The sequence below is a fragment of the Chelonoidis abingdonii genome, chromosome 8, assembly GCF_003597395.2.
Source record: "Chelonoidis abingdonii isolate Lonesome George chromosome 8, CheloAbing_2.0, whole genome shotgun sequence".
Classification (NCBI taxonomy): domain Eukaryota; kingdom Metazoa; phylum Chordata; order Testudines; family Testudinidae; genus Chelonoidis; species Chelonoidis abingdonii.
The window spans coordinates 15,434,193-15,453,327 of record NC_133776.1 but is presented as its reverse complement, the minus strand read 5'-3'; the positions used below and the strand labels follow the sequence as shown (position 1 = coordinate 15,453,327).

Genomic DNA, 19,135 nt, shown 5'->3' with positions numbered 1-19,135 from the left:
TTTTTTTTTTTTTTTTTCTTTTTTTTTCTTTCTTTCTTTATTTTTTTTTAAAAACGTTCCTCAAGGTTTTTGGTGTTCAACAGTAGATTCCTTAAAGGGACCTGACTTTTCAGGAGGGTGAGCATTCATCACTTTGTGAAAATCAATTCCCTTTAAAAGGTGCCTTGAGTTGGCCACACACGATTGTTTTGAAAATCTTGGTGTAAACTTCTTCTTTCTCTAAAGACTTTTTAGCCTGGAACTGAGGCATGAGCTGAAGTTTGGGGTGAAATAGTCTGTATCAGTCAGTCTCTACTCTTAATTTGGACACTTGATATGCAGGTTGCTGTCTAAATTAGACTATAAGCTATTTGCTGCAACATGGCATATCAAGGAGCCATAACACTGAATCTCCTGATGAAACGAGATACAAATTTCAATCAAATGAAGAGTTTTGCTTTTATAGTTTTAGAAAAAACTTAGTATGCAATTGCAAGATGCTATTTTTTTTGGTTGCTTTGGACTTTCAGTCCTGATTCATGTTTGAATAGTCTGTAATAGAGGATTTCAGACTGCTTGTTTCCTTCTCAAATTAATTTTTAATAATCAGAGAAATGCTTTGTATTTTGGGGCATAGTTACCATTGCATTAACTGGGTAGCCCACAGCATACACCTGCAAGTAGATGGTACTCAGCTTAAAGTGGAGGAAGTGAAGGACAATTGCCTCTTCCTTCTGTTTTCTTAGTCATGGTGAAAAGGAAGAGCAGCACAGGAACAAGACACTAAAGTGACTTGCCTATGGCACAAGCTGTTAAGTGCAAAGGCCTAGGATCAAACAATCCTAGCTGCCACATGGAGCACTGTAGAAACAGCACTGCTTGAAGTGTATGCTGGTCCATTTCACTGCTCGGGGTGCACCTGAGTGCTAACACACTCCTAGCTCTGACATCAGCCAATAAGTATAAACCTGTGTAGTGTGTGACTTGCTGGAACTGAAGTTGGCAACATGGGCAAGGTTTCTGTGCTGCTCTGATGCAGTTGATAGGTTTTTGTTTTAAACTTTTTAAAAAATTGAGATTTTTAATGGAATAACTATGAAAGTAAATAGAATCACTATTATAGCCTTGCTATTTTGAAATCAGTTTGTATCCTCTGCATATTCCTACTCGTGTGGGTTCAGTTCAAATGGTGGAACCTTCTCAGCAGTGCCTGATAGACTGCTCATGTCTTTTTGTCCTATGCTTCCCCTCTGTGTTCCTGACCATTCTGATCATGAGACTGTGAAAGGGGATATGGCATCCTCTTCCACCTCGGTTCCTTTCAACCTGGATCTTTCTCTTGAGAAGAACTTAGTGGTTTATCTAGCTGTAGCTTTAGCTTTACTGTTAGTGTAGTTGTAGTGTTAGTTGTGGTAATTTAAGTTTAATTAGTTAAAGAACAGTTTTTATTCTTCAGCAGTAAAGTCTAGATTCTTCTTCAAGTCGATGCAGACATATTCCACTTAAGTGCATGTGCACTGCTGCTAGAGAATTTTGCATAAGAGACTGAGAGAGAAGGTTCCTGTTAGTAGGGCCAAATTGCATGCAGGAAACTCTTTGGCTTTGGATCAGAGAATCCTAAATTAGCCTAAGATTCTAGTTCAGGATAAAATCACCTAAGATCTATGAAGATCATTGCAGAACCAGCAGTCAGGGCCGAGTTAGCCGTTGGGTCAGCAAGAGGCAAGAATCCTTCTCTTTCCCCTAAGGGGATACAAAAAAGCCTACTGCTAGTTTTTTATCCTCAGCTCTCCCACCAGGGAGGGTTATGTTTTGTGGCAGAAGTGAAACACCTTTGGACTCTCCCATTGAAGTTGTTTCTCACTTCTCTATTTTACATATGTCAGGTCCAGTAATTTCTCCATTTGTCATATCTGAGGAAGATATGTCTGAGGAAGAATTGCAGTGTGTTAGACATACTGTGACAGAATGCACTCCTGTATTCACACACTACACACAATAGTAGTGATTTTTGTACAAGGTATGCGTTGTGGTATCATCTGAAAATTCCTAACTTGCTTATCAGTAATATCCTGGTAAAATGTGTGTGGCAGCATTATAAGTAAAGTTATAAACGTCCACCTGTGTAATGTTAAAAGTAGATGTTCAGATGCATGTGGCACCAAACTGGTCATATGCTCCTTTGTCCAATACAGGTCTGTATGCATCTCTTAATATGTATTTAAGCAACAGTGTCACCAAGCAGAAATGGGGAAGGGGAGTGTGACTGAGGTCTCAATGCGGGCCAGCTGAGGTCACTCAATTAGAGTGCACTGCAGAGAATGGGGCAGGTAATCCCAAAAGCTAGTGGATATTTTCAATACTTAAATTTGCCAAGCCAGCATAAAACAGCTTCTTTATTACCTCACTGGTTGCCCAGAAGCCAACAACATAGTTCCCTTGAAGTAACCCAACCTCAGGCCTCCATCCTGGAATCCAAGTCAAATATGATGCAGCTTTCTGAAAATCTTATTAAATATAAAGTTCTATCAATCCAAAGAATTGGACACTTTACCTCCCAGGTTATTGAATATTCCAGATCTTGCGCAAATACATACTTGTAGCCAATTTTTATTAACTAAACTAAAATTTATTAAAGAAAAGAGCGAGAGTATCGCTAAAAGATCAATATGCATACAGACACAAGCTCAGTTTTTTGAGGTTCAGATACATAGCTGACATGGTGAGCTTTGTAGTTGCAAAGAGTCCTTAGATTATAGTCCAATGTTTGTATTTCAGGGCGATCCAGTCAGAACTGGGGTCTCGGATCTTGTGGCTTAGACTTCCCCTACATGAAACCTAAAGTAGATCTGAGATGACAGACTCAAGACCTAACAGTTTTATACAGTTTTCTAACAGCCACTTGACCATACAGTCCTGGGTAAACAATAAGCTTTTGATGTAACCTTCTGCTTTCTAAACATCACCAGTAATTAATTACACAAATTAACGTAGAGCAATTTATTCATTAGGCAGTCTATCGCAAACTTCAGAGACTTATAGACAATGCCATTACTTCATCCAAGATTCATCTAAATGTAATATTCTCTTTTGATCTCTGTATTAATAGTTTATAGTGACAGACAGGAGCTGGCTGTTTACATGGCTAACTTTTATGAGTACACACAATTAGTATCACTTCTGACAAATATAGGTTTGTATTTCAAAGTTCTAGCCCATCTACCAGAATGACCCTAATTACCATTTGGATACCTTTCTAACATGACTTTAAAGGTGGGCTCTGGGTCATTCAGCCTGCAATGTGCTTAATCCTTTCTGGCCATTCGTTATATTTTGTATATGTTTTGCTGTAATTATATAGCAGCAGTAGCAACAATGGCATGCATAATTATATTTTAATTAGACAACGTCACAGGGAGGAAAACAAAAGAAGCTCAGACAAGTGAGAAAACCCAGCAGGGAACATCCTTCCACACAGGTTCTGTCTCCTAGTTCTCAGCTGGAAATGCTTTTCAAAGGGGGACCAAAACTATAAAAAGGAGGGCAAACACCCCAAGAGACTTCTTCTCTCTCTCATATCCCTTTTACTCTTTGCACGTGAGAAGACACAAGGAGCAGCTGTTGGACTCTGGGGGAGGGGCCATGACCTAGAGGTTGGTCAGTAATCCTGCTGGAAGCCTGTGGTGAGAAACTTTGCTGGACTCTAATATAGATTAAGTTGGGCATTAGAAAGCATTTTATCTTTATTTTTCTTGTAAACTTTTCTCACTATTATGCCTCATTGCTTTTTATCACTTAAAATCCATCTCTTTGTGGTTCATAAACTTACCTTATTGGTTTTATCTAATCCAGTGTGTTAAGCCAAAGTGTCTGGGTAACTCCATTTAAGCTGGCAAGTAGTTGTACGTTATTCCCTTAATGGACTTATATATTTGCACCGTCCATGACAGGGCTGAGCAGTACACTTCTGGGGGGGGAATCCAGGACTAAGTATATATTGGGGTCACCCTGTAGTATAACCAACGCAGTGTGTGATGGATAGGCTACAGTTACACAAACACATCTGGGAGTGACCTGCTCGCTGGCAAGCTGTTTGTTAGTGGTCCAGGTTAAGCAAGGACAGTAGGGTATTGCAAGGCACTTCAGATTGCAGGGCAAGGGTGACACAGCCCCCCACTGGTCTGGATTGTCACACACACTTCACAGGTTCTGTTATCGCTATCAGGGTTGGAGGCAGAAGGGGAAAGTGGACATCTAAGTGATAGTTTGTCTTATAAAGGATTTTCATTCTTTCACGCACCCTTTCCCTAATTACCATCATTGGGAATTAACAAGAATGCTCACGTCTGGCTATCTGCAAACTGGAAAATAACTTTGTATTGACTTACATTTAGATGTTTGGAAAGCTGTTTCACAATGATGAATATGAAGCATGTGTGTGTTTGTACAGTATGTAAGCTTAGAATCTGGACACAGTTCTATAGCAAGTGTTGGATTCCATGGCAATTGCCACACAATGTCAGGCCCTGAGTAAAGAAATGTATAAATACTAACTGCAAACTTCCAAAGCTGTACAACTTAGATACACGGCTCTTTTAAATCAGGCTGCTTATTGTCTTCCTAATACACTTGTTTGTTTATATTCCAGGAAGACCTTGAAGACCTTATGATAAACTGGGCTGAAAGCAAAAGTATTGGTGATGTCATTCTTAAATATGTAAGTTTTTTTTATGGTGGCTGTAAGCTAGTTCTTACTAATGTAATCTAAAATGCATTGAGGAACACGACTAATCTTTTGGTTGAAAACTGCTCTGTACATATTTCTCATTAGTGTATTCAGGATAAATCCTCAGTTGTCAACTTAAATAATGACACAGTAAGGAAGCTCATGCAGTAACTCACATCAAACTAAAGACTACTTTTTTTTTCTCTTATTGTAACGTTGGGCTGAGCTCCAAAAAGCTTTGTACGGACATTTATCCAAATCCTAGAAACCGGGTTTGAAATGTTAGAGATTTTCCTGTAACCTCTGCTATTCCACTGCTGTTTGAATAAAGTGGGAGTATCAAGAAAACAGCCTGTCAGTTTTGTAATTGTGTGGTTGTACTTTATTGCTTCCCATTCATTCCTAGTGAAAAGATGCGCGTGGGAGGGGAGAGGGTGGTTGAAGGAATAAATTTAAATCAACTCAGAAGGTTAGTTATTTTAGTCAGGCCAGGATTTCCTATCCCTCAGTAATGAATATGTAAGAAGGGAGGGACCAATGCAGTTCTAGGGAAACAATAATTGGAATACAGCTGTCCAGTGGTCTCCCTGGCTATTGACAATAGTAGGCTTCATTTGCCCTACTCTGGCCAGACTGGGGAGGGAGGGATAGCTCAATGGTTTGAGCATTGGCCTGCTAAACCCAGTGTTGTGAGTTCAATCCTTGAGGGGGCCATTTAGGGATCTGGGGCCAAAAAAAAAGATGTTGGATTGGTCCTGCTTTGAGCACAGGGCTGAGAACTAGATGACCTCCTGAAGTCCCTTCCGACCCTGATATTCTGTGATTCTATTTTCAACTGTCACTTTCACACATCTTAGTCCTAGATAAAATTACAGGCAACCCTATGATTTCCTCTGTAGGATGAGGAAGGAAATGGGGGTTCTGTTTTCAAACTTCAAGGAAGGTGCTTGTCTAGACAATGAGACCCTCAGAAGTCCAGAGTGGAAAATGACTAAAGCTTTCAAAGCTGGTTGTTCATAATTAGATTAATAAATGATCAGTCTTCTGCTTAGAGTTGCTGAGCACCCAAAAAAAAAATCCATTGATGTAATGGTATTTTTGGGGAACATTACACCTGAAAACAGGTTCTCCTTTGTCTAGGAGCCTAATATAGGGCAACTGGCTTAACTTTGGCCCAAGTCCCAACCACATGCTGTGTGCCCCGATGCAGATAACAATATCTTTAAGCTGTTGTCTGCAGTCTATTTTGTGGCACATAAAACTGGCTTAATACAAACTTATAAATTGCTTCGGTAGTATGCAGGACACATCTTAAAGCCATAACTAGCCATTACAGTCTTAAATTTGTTTTGTTACTATTGTAATACAGTGTACATAAAGACTGCTTGCTTGTTTGCCTAAGGTCTACACTTATTGCAAAATGCTTTATTTTTTTCAGTCAAAGGACTTGTTGAAAACATACCCTCCTTTTGTGAACTTCTTTGAAATGAGCAAAGAAACTATTATGAAATGTGAAAAACAGAAGCCACGGTTTCATGCTTTCCTAAAGGTATTTATGCACTGAACTTCATTTTCAGCAACTTTTTTTTTTGAATATATTACTGAGATTCAAGTTCAATAGCACTAAAAAATTCACTAACTCAGTAAATCTCAAGATTTCAGTTAAGGGAAGGAAAAATACTGTAGAACTGTAAACTTTGGGGTAGGATAGGAGGTTTAGGCACTATAATCCTCAGTAATTCTTCAAACCTTTATAGAGAGGTGGCATTTTGCAATCAGTATGTGACATTAGTGTCTCCAGGGTAACAGTCTGTCTGAAACCAAGCTGTTATATTTAAAATGTGTTAATATCACTGTGGGATTAAGTTCTTGAAAACAATTGAGGGTATCTTGCTTCTTATTAGCTGGGCAACCTATTTTTCTGGACTAAAATAGAGATTTAACTCTCCTTGGCGGAGTTTTGGCTACTTCCAGTGTGATAGGAGGTTGGGGTTTCTAACTACAAGTTGGCTGTTCATGGTTATTAAAAATAAGATGGAAGACATGGGGTCAGCTGGTAGACCATGTTAATGCTTTGATAAGGGAGATTAGAGAGCCACATTCATTCAAAATATTTTTGAGCCTCTTCAGTAGTTACAACAGTCAGGATTTTGTCAGCTACTCTCCTTTATAACTTGTCCTTCTTGGGAAGTGGTTATTCAGAAAGTGGTCAGATTCTGGTATCTGAAAGTCTTGATTTCCTTGATTCCTAGGCAGTCACGTTTCAGGTCTGTATGTGGAATACTAAGAACTGATTTCTGTTCCTGCTCATTGAGTGATGGATAAGAATTGAATTGGATAGCAAAATTTACAGACTTAACACATACTATCAACCTGATGGAGGCTGGATAGGATTGCAGTTGGATACTAATGTGCCCATCTTTCAGACTGCCTGAGAGAGGGGTGGTATTACTAGGGGATCTTTAATATAGAAGCAAAGGAGTTGGGAGTGGGGGGAAGGTTTCCGTTTAGACTCTTTAATGGGGTGATAACTTGGTTACACATAAATCTAGGTAATTGTTATTTTAAAAGTAGGCTTTAGACCTAGTTTTAACAAAAGCTGTGTAAATGGTGTTTGAATGAGCACCCAGGAGTGTTACTGTAGTCTGGAACTTTCACACATGCTCTTAGCTTGTATTTATAGATTCTCTTTAATATTGGTTGTGGTGGGGGGTGTGTGTGTGTGTGTTGTTTTTGGTTTTTTTGGCATAAACTATGCAAGTGGTAAGAGAATTGAAAATACTCTTTAACATACTAACTTGAATTATAGTTTCATATCTCAGGAATGTAACGAGAATCTGCTGCTCTTAAGAACTTCTTTTTTTTTTCTTAAATTCCATGTTAGATTTCTCAAGCAGAAAAGCCTGCAAGTTGCTCTGGTGTAAAATGCAATGATTCTATCCTTTGTAGATAAACCAAGCTAAACCAGAGTGTGGCCGTCAAAGCTTGGCTGAACTACTCATTCGACCAGTTCAACGGTTACCTAGTGTTGCTTTACTTCTAAATGGTAATTTTTTTTGGCATGGTGTTTGGGGTCAGCCATCTGGCTTATTGGGCAGTAAATGAAAAGTGGTGGTTGCTGTTTAGATGAATTAGGATCTTATTTCAATGTTCTAATCATAGTTGGTAAAGCCAAGAGCCAGATTGTATGGTGTGTATTTCAGTAGATTCAGTTGGTCATATGCTTGACTTCAGCATACACGTATAGGCAAACCTCTACTCTGTGGAAATGGAGTATATGTTCTAAATCTGAATATATTTCAGCTCCCAAAGCCACAACCTGTATGCTAAAATTATTGGAAACCCTTCAGTCTCATAGCATAAACTACTTTCTGTAGTCATTTCTGTTCTGATGACTCACTCAGTGTGTGAACGGCTACCTGTCGTAACAGTCATTATGTACTCCTAAGTGATGTACTTGGGATGTCCTTAAAGGCACTCTCTAGTTTAAATATCCCTCTTGTCTTAAATCTACTAGCAGCAGTGTTATAAGTAGAATCTAAGACCTCTCAAACAGACATTGTTTTATTTTACTTTGTGCCTGTGACAGAAACTTATGTGTAACAAGTTTTGTAATTTCTTCTATATATGACACTCTTGTGATTGTCTTGTCTTTATGGATCTTTCAACCCATAAAACCAACTCCCTGCCTCCAAAAACGGGAGAAGATAAGTTAAAAGAAACTCAAAAGAGTGATTGTAAAAGCACAAAAACTGGCAGTGGATTTCAAGGCAGGGTAGTACTCTTGAAAGTTTTCAACTTTCTTAAATGACTAGATTTCAATCTTCCGTTCCCTCACAAGCACTGTATGTTAAGGGGAGAACCCAATATTTGTTGCTGGGATTGGAGTGCAGATGACTACTTTTTCCAAACTTATAAACATGGGTATACAAAAATAAATATAAATGGCTTGTTAAATGGCTAGATATTGTGGTAACTGCATATGCAAATTGAACATGTGCCCAGTGCTGTTTCTTGTCCACATGTGACTCATACTTACTTATTGAAGGAGTGTAGGTGAGCATGAAGGTGATTGAAAACACCCATGAGTGTGTGAGATTGATTTCAGCAGAAAACTCACTAACAAGTTGCTTTATCATATTGGGCATAAGGCTGTATTAACTTAACAATGAAAAGTAGGAGGTCTTCCTATCATGGGAATTATAAAGCAAAAGTTAAATGATTTATTGCAACACTTGTTTAACACTTTTCTTCTGCAGACCTTAAGAAACATACAGCAGAAGACAACCCAGACAAAGACATGCTAGAGAGAGCCATTGAATCATTAAAGGAAGTGATGACGTAAGTGAAGCTTTTAATATGAAATATTCTCTTGGGTTCTACTGATGTATCTTGCAAATCTCCGCAATGATGTGGCACCCCCGCAACCTCCTCCATTCCTCCCACCTCTGTGCAAGAACTTTCAAGGGAATCCTCCAAAAACAGCCTCATAGCTATCTTTTGCTATGCCTGTCTGGGGGATTCCTCCCTCTTGGCCCAGGTTGGGTCTAGTGGTTTTAGAGCTCCCTTATGCCACTCTTAGCCAACGTAAAGGAGATCTTTTCACACTCATGCACGCCCCCCTGCCTTGACTGAGCCATTATCTTGTCTCAAATGAACACTATTGGAAGGGGGTGTGTTGTGTAACTGTGAGAATACTTACATTACCACAATCTTGAAGTTTTTAAGTTATAAGAATCTTGCAGGTATAAGATGTACCCTAGTGAGGAAAGATATTCAACATTGGACAAGTATAACATTAGTCTCATACAAAAAAATATTCATGAACTCTAACTAGCAACAGTTCACTTACATGTACCCGAATCTCCAAGTAAGCATTGCATTTAATTCTAAGGACCGAACGAAAATGGCAAGTACTTGACACGTTTGAAAATCAGCTTCTGCTTGTCTGTTCATAGCTGCTGAGCAGTTTGCTGGTTTCTGCTAACATGTGTAAAAGCATTGTTCCAGAACTAGATGTACCTATATTTAATGCATCACACATGGAAAAGCAGTTCACTTAAATGACCATGTGTGGTGTGTGTGTGTTTAAATTTAAACTGTCAATTACTGTGTACATTAGTATGGCTGTGGGAACAATATCTCTGAATGTCCAGCTTCACTTTTGTGCCTTTAAATTTAGTGGTGGTCTGTTCTTATTGTTGGTTTATCAGTATTAAACATGCTTTCCTCAGACACATTAATGAAGACAAAAGAAAAACTGAAGCACAAAGACTGATCTTTGATGTTGTGTATGAAGTTGATGGATGTCCAGTAAGTTACTTCCCTCAAGCTCTCGACCTGTAGAATGACTAACCAACTAACTTAGCCCTTGTGTCAAAATTCTGCATAACCCGATTACCTCTGTATAACTGTGGTGGTTGAATGTACATTCAACATCATCATCAAAGGTTAAAAGGTCACTCACTATAATACTCAATTTCCAGTATTGAGTTGAGTGAATGGTAGTCCGTCTCTTTAATGTCTCTTTAATGCTCATTTCTACCATTTAGGCCAATCTCTTGTCATCTCATCGAAGCTTAGTTCAGCGATTGGAAACAGTTGCACTTGGCGATGACCTCTGTGACAGAGGAGAACAGGTCACACTCTTTCTGTTTAATGACTGTCTAGAGGTAAGGCTGTCGAAAATCCCCACTGAACTGAGGCATTGCAGAATGCTTTGTAACTCAAACTTTAGTATAAATAAGCAAGTTATCCTAAATACTGAAACCCTATGAAGAAATACTAAAACCAAAAGGGCAAACTGAACATTTAAACTGTTTACTGTAGTGCCAAGAAACAGGCAATATTGATGAGACTGTACTGACAAGTTGGTAATGTCTTATATCCCTAATGAACTGACTACATATTGTCAGTGAAAGGCATTATGTTGAAGCAGCATATGGAATAATACTGTCCACTATGGTAGAAGGATGGTGCTTCCAGTATCTGTTGCTCTTCCACAGGACATAGTTCTCTTGAACAAAAATTAAACTAGTGACATAAATGAAATGAGTTTAACTTAGTTATTTTTTTTCTGGCTTATGCCTTCCGATAAATCACTCAATTTTTCATAAGTAAATGCAGTACATAAAGATAATGTTCACCTGAATGGGTGAATGCTGCTTGCATCTCTCAAAGCTTTTAAAATACAGCAAGTTTGAGCATTTTACTTGTCTCTAACACGTCAACATCCATTTTCCTCTAAGAAGTAGATGATGATAAACCTTAGCATGCTTGGGATTGGATTGATAACCTGGATTTCAGTAGGGGGGTGTGTGTGTGTGTGTGTGTGTGTATATTGTAATGAGAGAGAGTGTGTGTTGTTTTCAGCTTCTAGTGAATCAGGTCTTTGGTGCTTGTTTCAGCCACTGGCACTACTGGAAGTGCTGGAGATACTGGCTTAGCAGCACATTGGTATTTAATATCAATAAATAATGGGTCTCTATCAGGTAGATATCTATTTATGTACACATTTTTGTGTAGTCTAAAGTGCCCACACAGGCAGTATAAATAGTAATTGCTGTTAGGGGGGGAAAAATGAAGATGTGGTGGTTGGGGAGCCTAATTGTGCTTTGGAGGCTTAAGTGAAGAGGCTGAGGTTGTAAAGAACACTCTACTACTGTGATTGGTTCAGAGACTTTCATTAAGGAATTTAAAACTCGCTGCAAAGTCTGCCCAAAGAAAGACCGCAAGGCAGTTTAACACCTTGGACTAGTGTCATGCCAGTACAGACAAGATAGCTTATTATATCACTTAATGACAAAACAAAGCTGAACTACTTTGGCCTAGAGAAGCACCACTCTGCCAAAAGAAGGGCAAGTTAAATTGGCTTTGACAAAACTTTAATTTTTTTCTTTTCTTTCCTTTAGAAGGCTTAAGTTACGAAAATGACTGAGCATTAACCAACAGATGCAGGGCCTAGTGTAAATTCCTAAAACAACAATAATCTTGGTGGGGTAGTAGGCTCTTGTAAGCAGGATCTCACTTCAATTCATTCTAGCTATGCTACCATATGGGACTATATGTAAATATGCCCGCTTTCAGCATTGTAACTGTATTGAGGCAGGGACACCTCTCTCATTAAGGCAAAGACTGGCTTGCTGTTTAACAGTTGATATTTTCCAAGGGCTCTAAAATAAATGTGTACATGAATTGTCTTTAAACTGCCATGTATCATCAGTGTTTGGGTTAGGGTTAGTGGTCCACGTTGGAGGTTGTTTGAGCAAGGGATTCCCAAGATACTGCTCTCATAAAAAAAGGACATAATCATAAAAACTGTAAGGTATTTTCTGCACACTTTGGTTCTTAAATGATGGCTCTCATCTTCCCCAACCTGATATCACCTACTCAGGAGTGATCTCTGCTAGCATCTGGCAACTGCTCCCCTTTTTGGGGAATCACTGTTCTTTGAATAGTAGAGCACCCACAGGTGCTCCATTTCAGATACACATACACCTCTTGAGCCCTTGATTGAAAATTTCTAGGTAACAGTGTCGATCCAGCTCACATATGTGCCCTTTGAAATCTTGTGGCAAACATCAAGGCTATATAAGAGTGCATGGCAAACCATCCTCAATTCCTTCACTTCTGCCTCGGCCTGAGATGGAACACTACACTGTCTGCCTAGAGCATACAAGGCCTTTCTTTGTCCCCTTTTTCTGTCATCGTTAATTTAGAGTGGTTGTTAATGTTAGTTTAGGTGTGAGAATTGCTTTCCTTTATTCCTTGGAGACTTGTCCTTTTCTGGTGGGGTATGCCTGGTTTGCCAAGTTTCAAATGTAATCTCCTTCAGGGAGGCTATACCAGTGACAATGGATGATACAAATGTGTCCATTGCCTGGGGGAGTCCCACATCTTCCAGAAGCGCTCCTTTTTTGATTTTGTGTAGCCCTTATGTCCATTAAACCCAATTTTAGCTGTGCTATCCCTGTCCTGTACTCAACGTCTTCCCTGATTTTGAATAAACAACCCTAGAGTTTTCAGATGTTGGCACCCATTGACTGTTCTGAGAATTCCTCATGGAACATCACCTTGTGCCTTGTCATGTATGCCAACAGACTGCCACAGAAAATAGATTTTCTGCTCCTTTTGCACAGCCACCTAACTCCCCTCAGAGAAATGAGGGGTCTGTAGTCCCTTTGTGCCTTATGCTCACTGTGTTGTGAGCTGTGGCAACCTGCTGCAAGTAATCCCTGTACTAATCAATACAGTTATCTTTAACCTTTTCATGTGTCTTATATTTGGGAAAGGAACTTGCTGTCTGGTTTCACTAGCTCTTGATGAAGGAAAACTGTTCACTTTCGGCACTAATAAAGACAAATGTCAACATAGGTCTCCCAAAAAATGCTTGAGGAACTTTGATATTTATCAGACTGGTACACAGAATACTTCTGAAGGTTTGGGGTCATGGTTTTTGCCAGCTATTGATTTGATGAAATAGTAGACAGAAAATCACTTCTGCAGTCTGTGCTAGATGGCTTTATTAGAGGCCTCGGTGATATAATGCGCTTAAACCCACATATATATAAAATTCTGTCATGAGAGATTGTTATGAGCTAAATAAAACTGCAGAAGCAGAATGGACCCCAAAAGAATCTCAGCTTCTTTAAGTGCCGGGATGGGATACAATGTGTTTGGGAGGGCAGCAAGAAAGGATTACTTTGGAGGTTCATGAATTGTAGATGGACCATGAAAATACACATTTTTACAATATTGTCTCAAAATGGAATTTCATAAAATACACAGATAGCGTGCGTTGTGATTTTTTGATGGGTGGTCCATTTCCTACCCCCAAGGAGTTTCTAGAATTGCCTGTTCTAAGGCATGCCTAGAAATCAACTTTCCAAAGTTCCCTTCCTCCTTCTTACTTCAATATAAGATCACGTGAATTGGGGTAATAGTAATAAATAAGGATTTTTTTCATCTGTGTAAAATCTTGCAGGATTTCATCAGAAAATCTAGTTCAACTTTTGGCTCTAGCGAGGACTATTTTTACCTTTTTTTTTTTTTTTAAAAAGGTAAATTGCTAATACATACACTGTCAGGGAGGAGAGGAGGAATCTAAAGTGGACTAGTACTGCACCATACTAGTACTGGACTATGGACTAGAACTGCACCATAGAAATCCTGCAAGCAAGCTGGGAGACCATGATTTTGTACACACCATAGCAAGTGTCTTATTTTAAATAATTGATTAAGCTGAAGTACCACGCTCGTTTCTTGACCAGTGGATTGCTTTCCTGTGCAACAGCCCCATGCTCCATGGCTTTCTTTGGGTTTTCAGTCACCAGACCAGTAGGAATGTGGAATTCCGGGGTGGTCTGCAGTATTGTGGCTTTCTGATGAAAGAAAATTTCATGACATTTCTAAAGTATCTCCTGCTGCTGAGCAAGGAACAGGCTATAATAAATATAGTATAAAAACCTATATAGTTTTTGGTGGATTGCAGAATACTCTCCAGTCCTCAAAGAGTAAAAAAGTGCTATGTGAACTTTTCCCTTGGAATCTGAGTGACTCAAGGGAAAGAGATCTGGAAGTAAACCAAGGGAATAAGGGATCCAGTGACAGAATCTTCAGGGGGCAAAAATAGTTAATCACTGAAGAAAGCACGTGGAAGATAAAGTAATTATCAAAATGCAGCAGACAGAGTACAGAGAAGATTGTTCTAGTTTTATGAGTATAAGAACAGAATCATGAACTGACTCCTGGAAATTAGGTATCTGAGGTGTCAGAAAAACACAGCACACTCTAAGCTTGAAGGTAAAAGAGAAAAGTACTTCTTTAAGCATGGATGGTATTGGAGAGGCATGTGAGGTCAAAAGATGGCTTGCAGTGGGCCATGCTGAAACTCTCTCTCCCTACCTTGGACTACTTATGAACAACTTCCCCTTCTTTCCAGTAGCAAATAATGTGTGGCTACATGGAAAAGAGCAGTTGGACATTTAAAAAATAGTAACCTAAAGCAAACAGCTGCCAAATAATCTCCTGGGAACTCCTAGCCCATCCACCTTCCAATACTGTGGCCCTCGTTGCTTTGAGCTCTCCATGTTTTTCAGTAGCTTGTCTCACTTAGGTAAAACCAACCTTATCACATTTGTAGATAAAACTGCTTTAAGTCACCCTCTGATTGCAGAGTAATGGAATTTCTAAGGTAGGCCAAGTGCTGTGGAAATCCAAATCTTGGACTGAGCTGCAGCTAACAGGTGGCATCCCTATTTGAACATTTGATCTGCTGTTTTTAGGATTTGCTCTACGGCTAGGTGCATACAAGAGTGTGCTGACAAACAAGGGGAACCAGATGAGAGGAAATATCATAGCCTTTCAAGGAACATGCCTTTTCTTTGTTTAAAGAAAAGAATCCTAGTTCTTCTGAAAAAAGACATACAGCTTCTCTTCAAGTAGAAGTATAAATCCATATGTTGGAGCTGGTTACTAGATGAAGAATTCATCTGTTCTCTTTTGCTAAGCATTAAGCTTTGATTTTTAATGATTGTTTTAATTGTAATATTTTAAACTTATTACCTCATACTCTTCTTACAGATTGCAAGGAAACGGCACAAAGTTATCAGTGCTTTCAAGAGCCCCCATGGCCAGACCAGACCCCCAGCATCTCTCAAACACATTGTTCTCATGCCTCTTTCACAGATCAAGAAAGTGCTAGACATCAGGGAGACAGAAGGTCTGTGCTTGGAATGGTGTTATAGCTAATAAACCCAGTGGGGGAGTGGAGGGGGAGATATACACTCTGCAATGTTCTATAATATATTCCGAGAACTAATTATGTGATTACACTCCAACTGACAGCTACAAATGCTAATGTTCTGGCTTGAAACTGCAAAGCAACAAGTTTTTTATTTAAAGATTGTGTACCTGCTGGCCAATGATCTTAAAATAACCACTAAAGGTCATATTGACAAGAGCCAGCCAAATGGCACTGTGAACGTGCAATAAAAAAATAAGCCTACAGATCTTTTAAATGCAGCCCATGTTCTGCTATGTGGTGGTGGTGGTGGTGGTGGTGGTGGTGGTTGCTTGGCCCATTGCTGTTTCCACAAATACAAATCTTCATTTAAAATGTGGTGATGGCACTCAAGGAGCTATCCCTGCTACCTGAGGACAAAGGCTTGGCTTAACTTATGTTACCACTTGGTCGCAGTTAGGCTAATGTTTCACAGTGGCAACAGTTCATACCACATTATTGAACGTTGTAGCAGCAATACCATCATAAATCTGTATTCAGAAACTTTTTTGTAATTTGTTGTAAACATTCTCTGGTTAGAAATTAAAATACAATAATGTTTCACTTCAAGTGATCAAACTTCTTTTGCCTGGTGTTCTCTAGAGCTCTTCAGCAGATCTTACTGAGTTTGTATGTTTTCAGAGTTAAGGCAACTCTTCTGAGTAAGATGTAGGAAGAGACTGTCTATCTAGTCAGCAGACAGCCTCGTACAGTCTAACTTAGATTTAACTACAGTCATTTTTTTAAAACTGGTATTAATGGAGGGTGCTTGTTTTTACTGTAGCATAATTATTTGATGGACGAGACACCAGAGTAGACTGACAATGAATTTTAGCCTCTGGGCTTCTTCACACTAGAAAAACGATCCATTGGTGACAATAGAGTAGCTGAACTCTTCCGACCAAGTTCTAGCTCACATTTCTGAAGCCGTGCTGAGCACTGTCTGTCTCCACTTGCCACTTAATTGTGTTCAGCGCTGGTTCAGCTGCCCCTGTTGGTTGTCAGCAATGGGTCACTTGTCCAGCATAGACTGGGTTTAATGTTAATATTCTTTGAGGTAATTCTAACAAGTCTGTTTAGTCAAACTGGTGTACTTCAAATGGTCAAACTTCCTCCATAATAGAATAAATAGAAGCTTCAATGTTGCTTCTTAAAGTGCTCTGCAAAAAAGGGCAGGCATCACTTCTCTCTGCTATGCAGGTGAAGAAACTGGATCTGCCCAAAGTTGCAGTACTGAGAAGAGAATCCAAGCTTTGTTACTGCCATTTCCTTATCCATTAGACCATGCTGCCTCTAAGACTATGTCTGCTCTTCAATTAGACACCCGCAGCTAGCTCGTGCTAGCTGACTCTAGCTAGTGGGGCTCAAGCTAAAGGGCTGTTTTAATTGCAATGTAGATGTTCAGGCTTGGGCTAGAGCCCAGGCTTTGGGACTCTTCCACCTCTCAGCCAGAGCGCGAATGTCTACAGTGCTATTAAATAGCCTCTTAACCCAAGAACTGCTAGCCTGAATCAGCTGGCACAGGCCAACCACAGGTGTCTACCTGCAGTGTAGACATACCCTAATAATCTTTAACTTGAACCAGACTGCTACTTAAAAGTAGTTAAGATTACTTGCTTAATCTGTTTTTTCAGAATTGTATGAAGGTTGACTTCCTCTGGAACAGTGTGAACTGAATGTTTTTGTCTTCAATTGTAGACTGCCACAAAGCCTTTGCTTTGGTTGTGCGGCCACCAACAGAACAGAACAACTTGTTGTTCAGTTTTCAGATGACAACTGAGGAGCCTCCTAAAGAGGATTGGCTGAAGATGCTGTGTCGGCATGTAGCGAACACAATTTGTAAAGCAGATGCTGTAAGTTCTCTAGTACTAGGTTACCAGTGAAAATAGTTGATTGCAAATGTCTTTTAGATACATAAGTGACTGCTTCCTTGTGATAACAGGAAGAAACGAGGCCTTGGCATATCCACAAGCTAACAGAATAAAACTTCTCTGGTGATTAAGTGGGCTGCTGAGGCCTACTCCTTAACCATTAGGTTCTACATAACCTAAGCATTTTTTTTAAATAAAATTACTAATTTTTATGGTTGTGATAACCGTCCAAGGTCTAGTATGGATACAACAGGGCATGTCTATACTGAATTATCTTTTGGGTCTTTCACCAGTGTAAGCCAGGCCAGCGCAGTTCTCTCTGCACTGTTGTAGCATTTCTAACAATAGGCATTTTTGTTAAGATGTAGAAATTGACTCTGTATAATCCCTTAGTTCATTGGTCCTTATAGACAGCCTGATAGGACAGACGTATGAAATGCTTTTATCTCAGTGAGGCATAGAGCCATAAAGCATCTTTCATCACAAACTGGAAAGTTTTAAGGTGTCAGCCTTCTCCCGGGACCCCTTTAATTATTTCCAGTGTGTATTTCCACACTAAAAGCCCAAAATAAAAAAAATACGAACTTTGAAATACAGCACGAAAATAACAGGGCAGGGACCTTCCAACTGACTGTGTGTGTGAGCACGCGCGCACACTCTGGAGTGAACAGCTGGTTTGAGTTTGATGTCTGTGTTCAACGTGCTACTTATTTTCACCATACAGTCTGTTAAATATTTGAGGTTGTTTCTTTAAGGCTAAAAAAACCCGAAAACCTTTAAATAGTCTTGTCTTTCCATGAGGACACATTCAGAATGTGTGTACTATTTTTTGATCCACTGGGTCACTCTGAATGGATGAACTTCTGGAGCAGGGGTATTTTAACCCTCTTCCTCCTTCTCCCTTTCCCCCACAGTAAAAGATATTTTATCCTGAGAGAAGTATCTGACACTTTTGCTAAGTCTGTCAGTTCCTTTAATTGTCTTTGTTGCCACTCAATTCTAATAAGAATAATTGTAGAAATGGAGTATCATAATCTGTTACTAATGTTCTGTCACATTACAGTACAATAGAAAAGCACTTGCCCCTTCACTGTTTCCAGTGTGGAATATGACATTCTGAAACACACCTTGACTGCATAGAAAGATTGTCCATTCCTAACTACATTCAGTCCTCAAAGTGGTAATATGCGTTGGTGTCTACTTAAAGGCAGCAGCCCCGCCACACTTCAAAGCAACAGATTTCCACCCTGAAGATGCCCCCATCTTTAGCTTGATTTGAATACCAAATAGAACTGGAATCTTTTTGCACTTTAGGGGGTCAAAAACTTGATTCTCTTCTCCATCTATATGTACCCTTTCTGAAAAGCCTGTGACATTGTATAAGTATGCCTGTGTTTTCTCATAAATGAAGTAGGTATTTACAAGTCTGCCACATGGTGGCAGTAAAGGCTTTAACTCCAGCTCTGCGTGGTAGCACTGCAGTGAACAATGGTTTCATAAGCTGTTCTTGAAACTTAACTGTGCGTATAGTCTTCACAGGGCAGCTTTCCTCAGACTTCACAAAAGATCAGTTCCTGATCCCTCACATGAATAGTCTAATCTAAAGATTCCTGTGATGCTACTGGAGTTTCAGAACGCAGAATATAAAAAATTTATTGGGATGTCAGTGGCTCTTCTAAAACTGGCAAGTAAAACTATAAAAATACTTAAAGCTTCATCCTATCCCATGCACTAGGGCACTGCTCTTAATTATGTAACTGAATATTCTACATTTTGTAT

The 19,135-nt window shown here is 39.4% G+C and overlaps 1 protein-coding gene across 1 annotated transcript in view; it reads left to right on the top strand.

Moving 5' to 3' along the window:
* ECT2 (epithelial cell transforming 2) overlaps positions 1–19,135 on the top strand; it is a 45,002-nt gene that overhangs the window by 21,557 nt on the left and 4,310 nt on the right. The window contains exons 14-22 of the mRNA XM_032783654.2: positions 3,649–3,662; positions 4,628–4,696; positions 6,144–6,254; positions 7,655–7,751; positions 8,965–9,046; positions 9,940–10,018; positions 10,258–10,377; positions 15,287–15,425; positions 17,184–17,338. Coding sequence (XP_032639545.2) covers positions 3,649–3,662; positions 4,628–4,696; positions 6,144–6,254; positions 7,655–7,751; positions 8,965–9,046; positions 9,940–10,018; positions 10,258–10,377; positions 15,287–15,425; positions 17,184–17,338 — 866 coding nt within the window. The remainder of the gene's footprint in view (positions 1–3,648; positions 3,663–4,627; positions 4,697–6,143; positions 6,255–7,654; positions 7,752–8,964; positions 9,047–9,939; positions 10,019–10,257; positions 10,378–15,286; positions 15,426–17,183; positions 17,339–19,135) is intronic.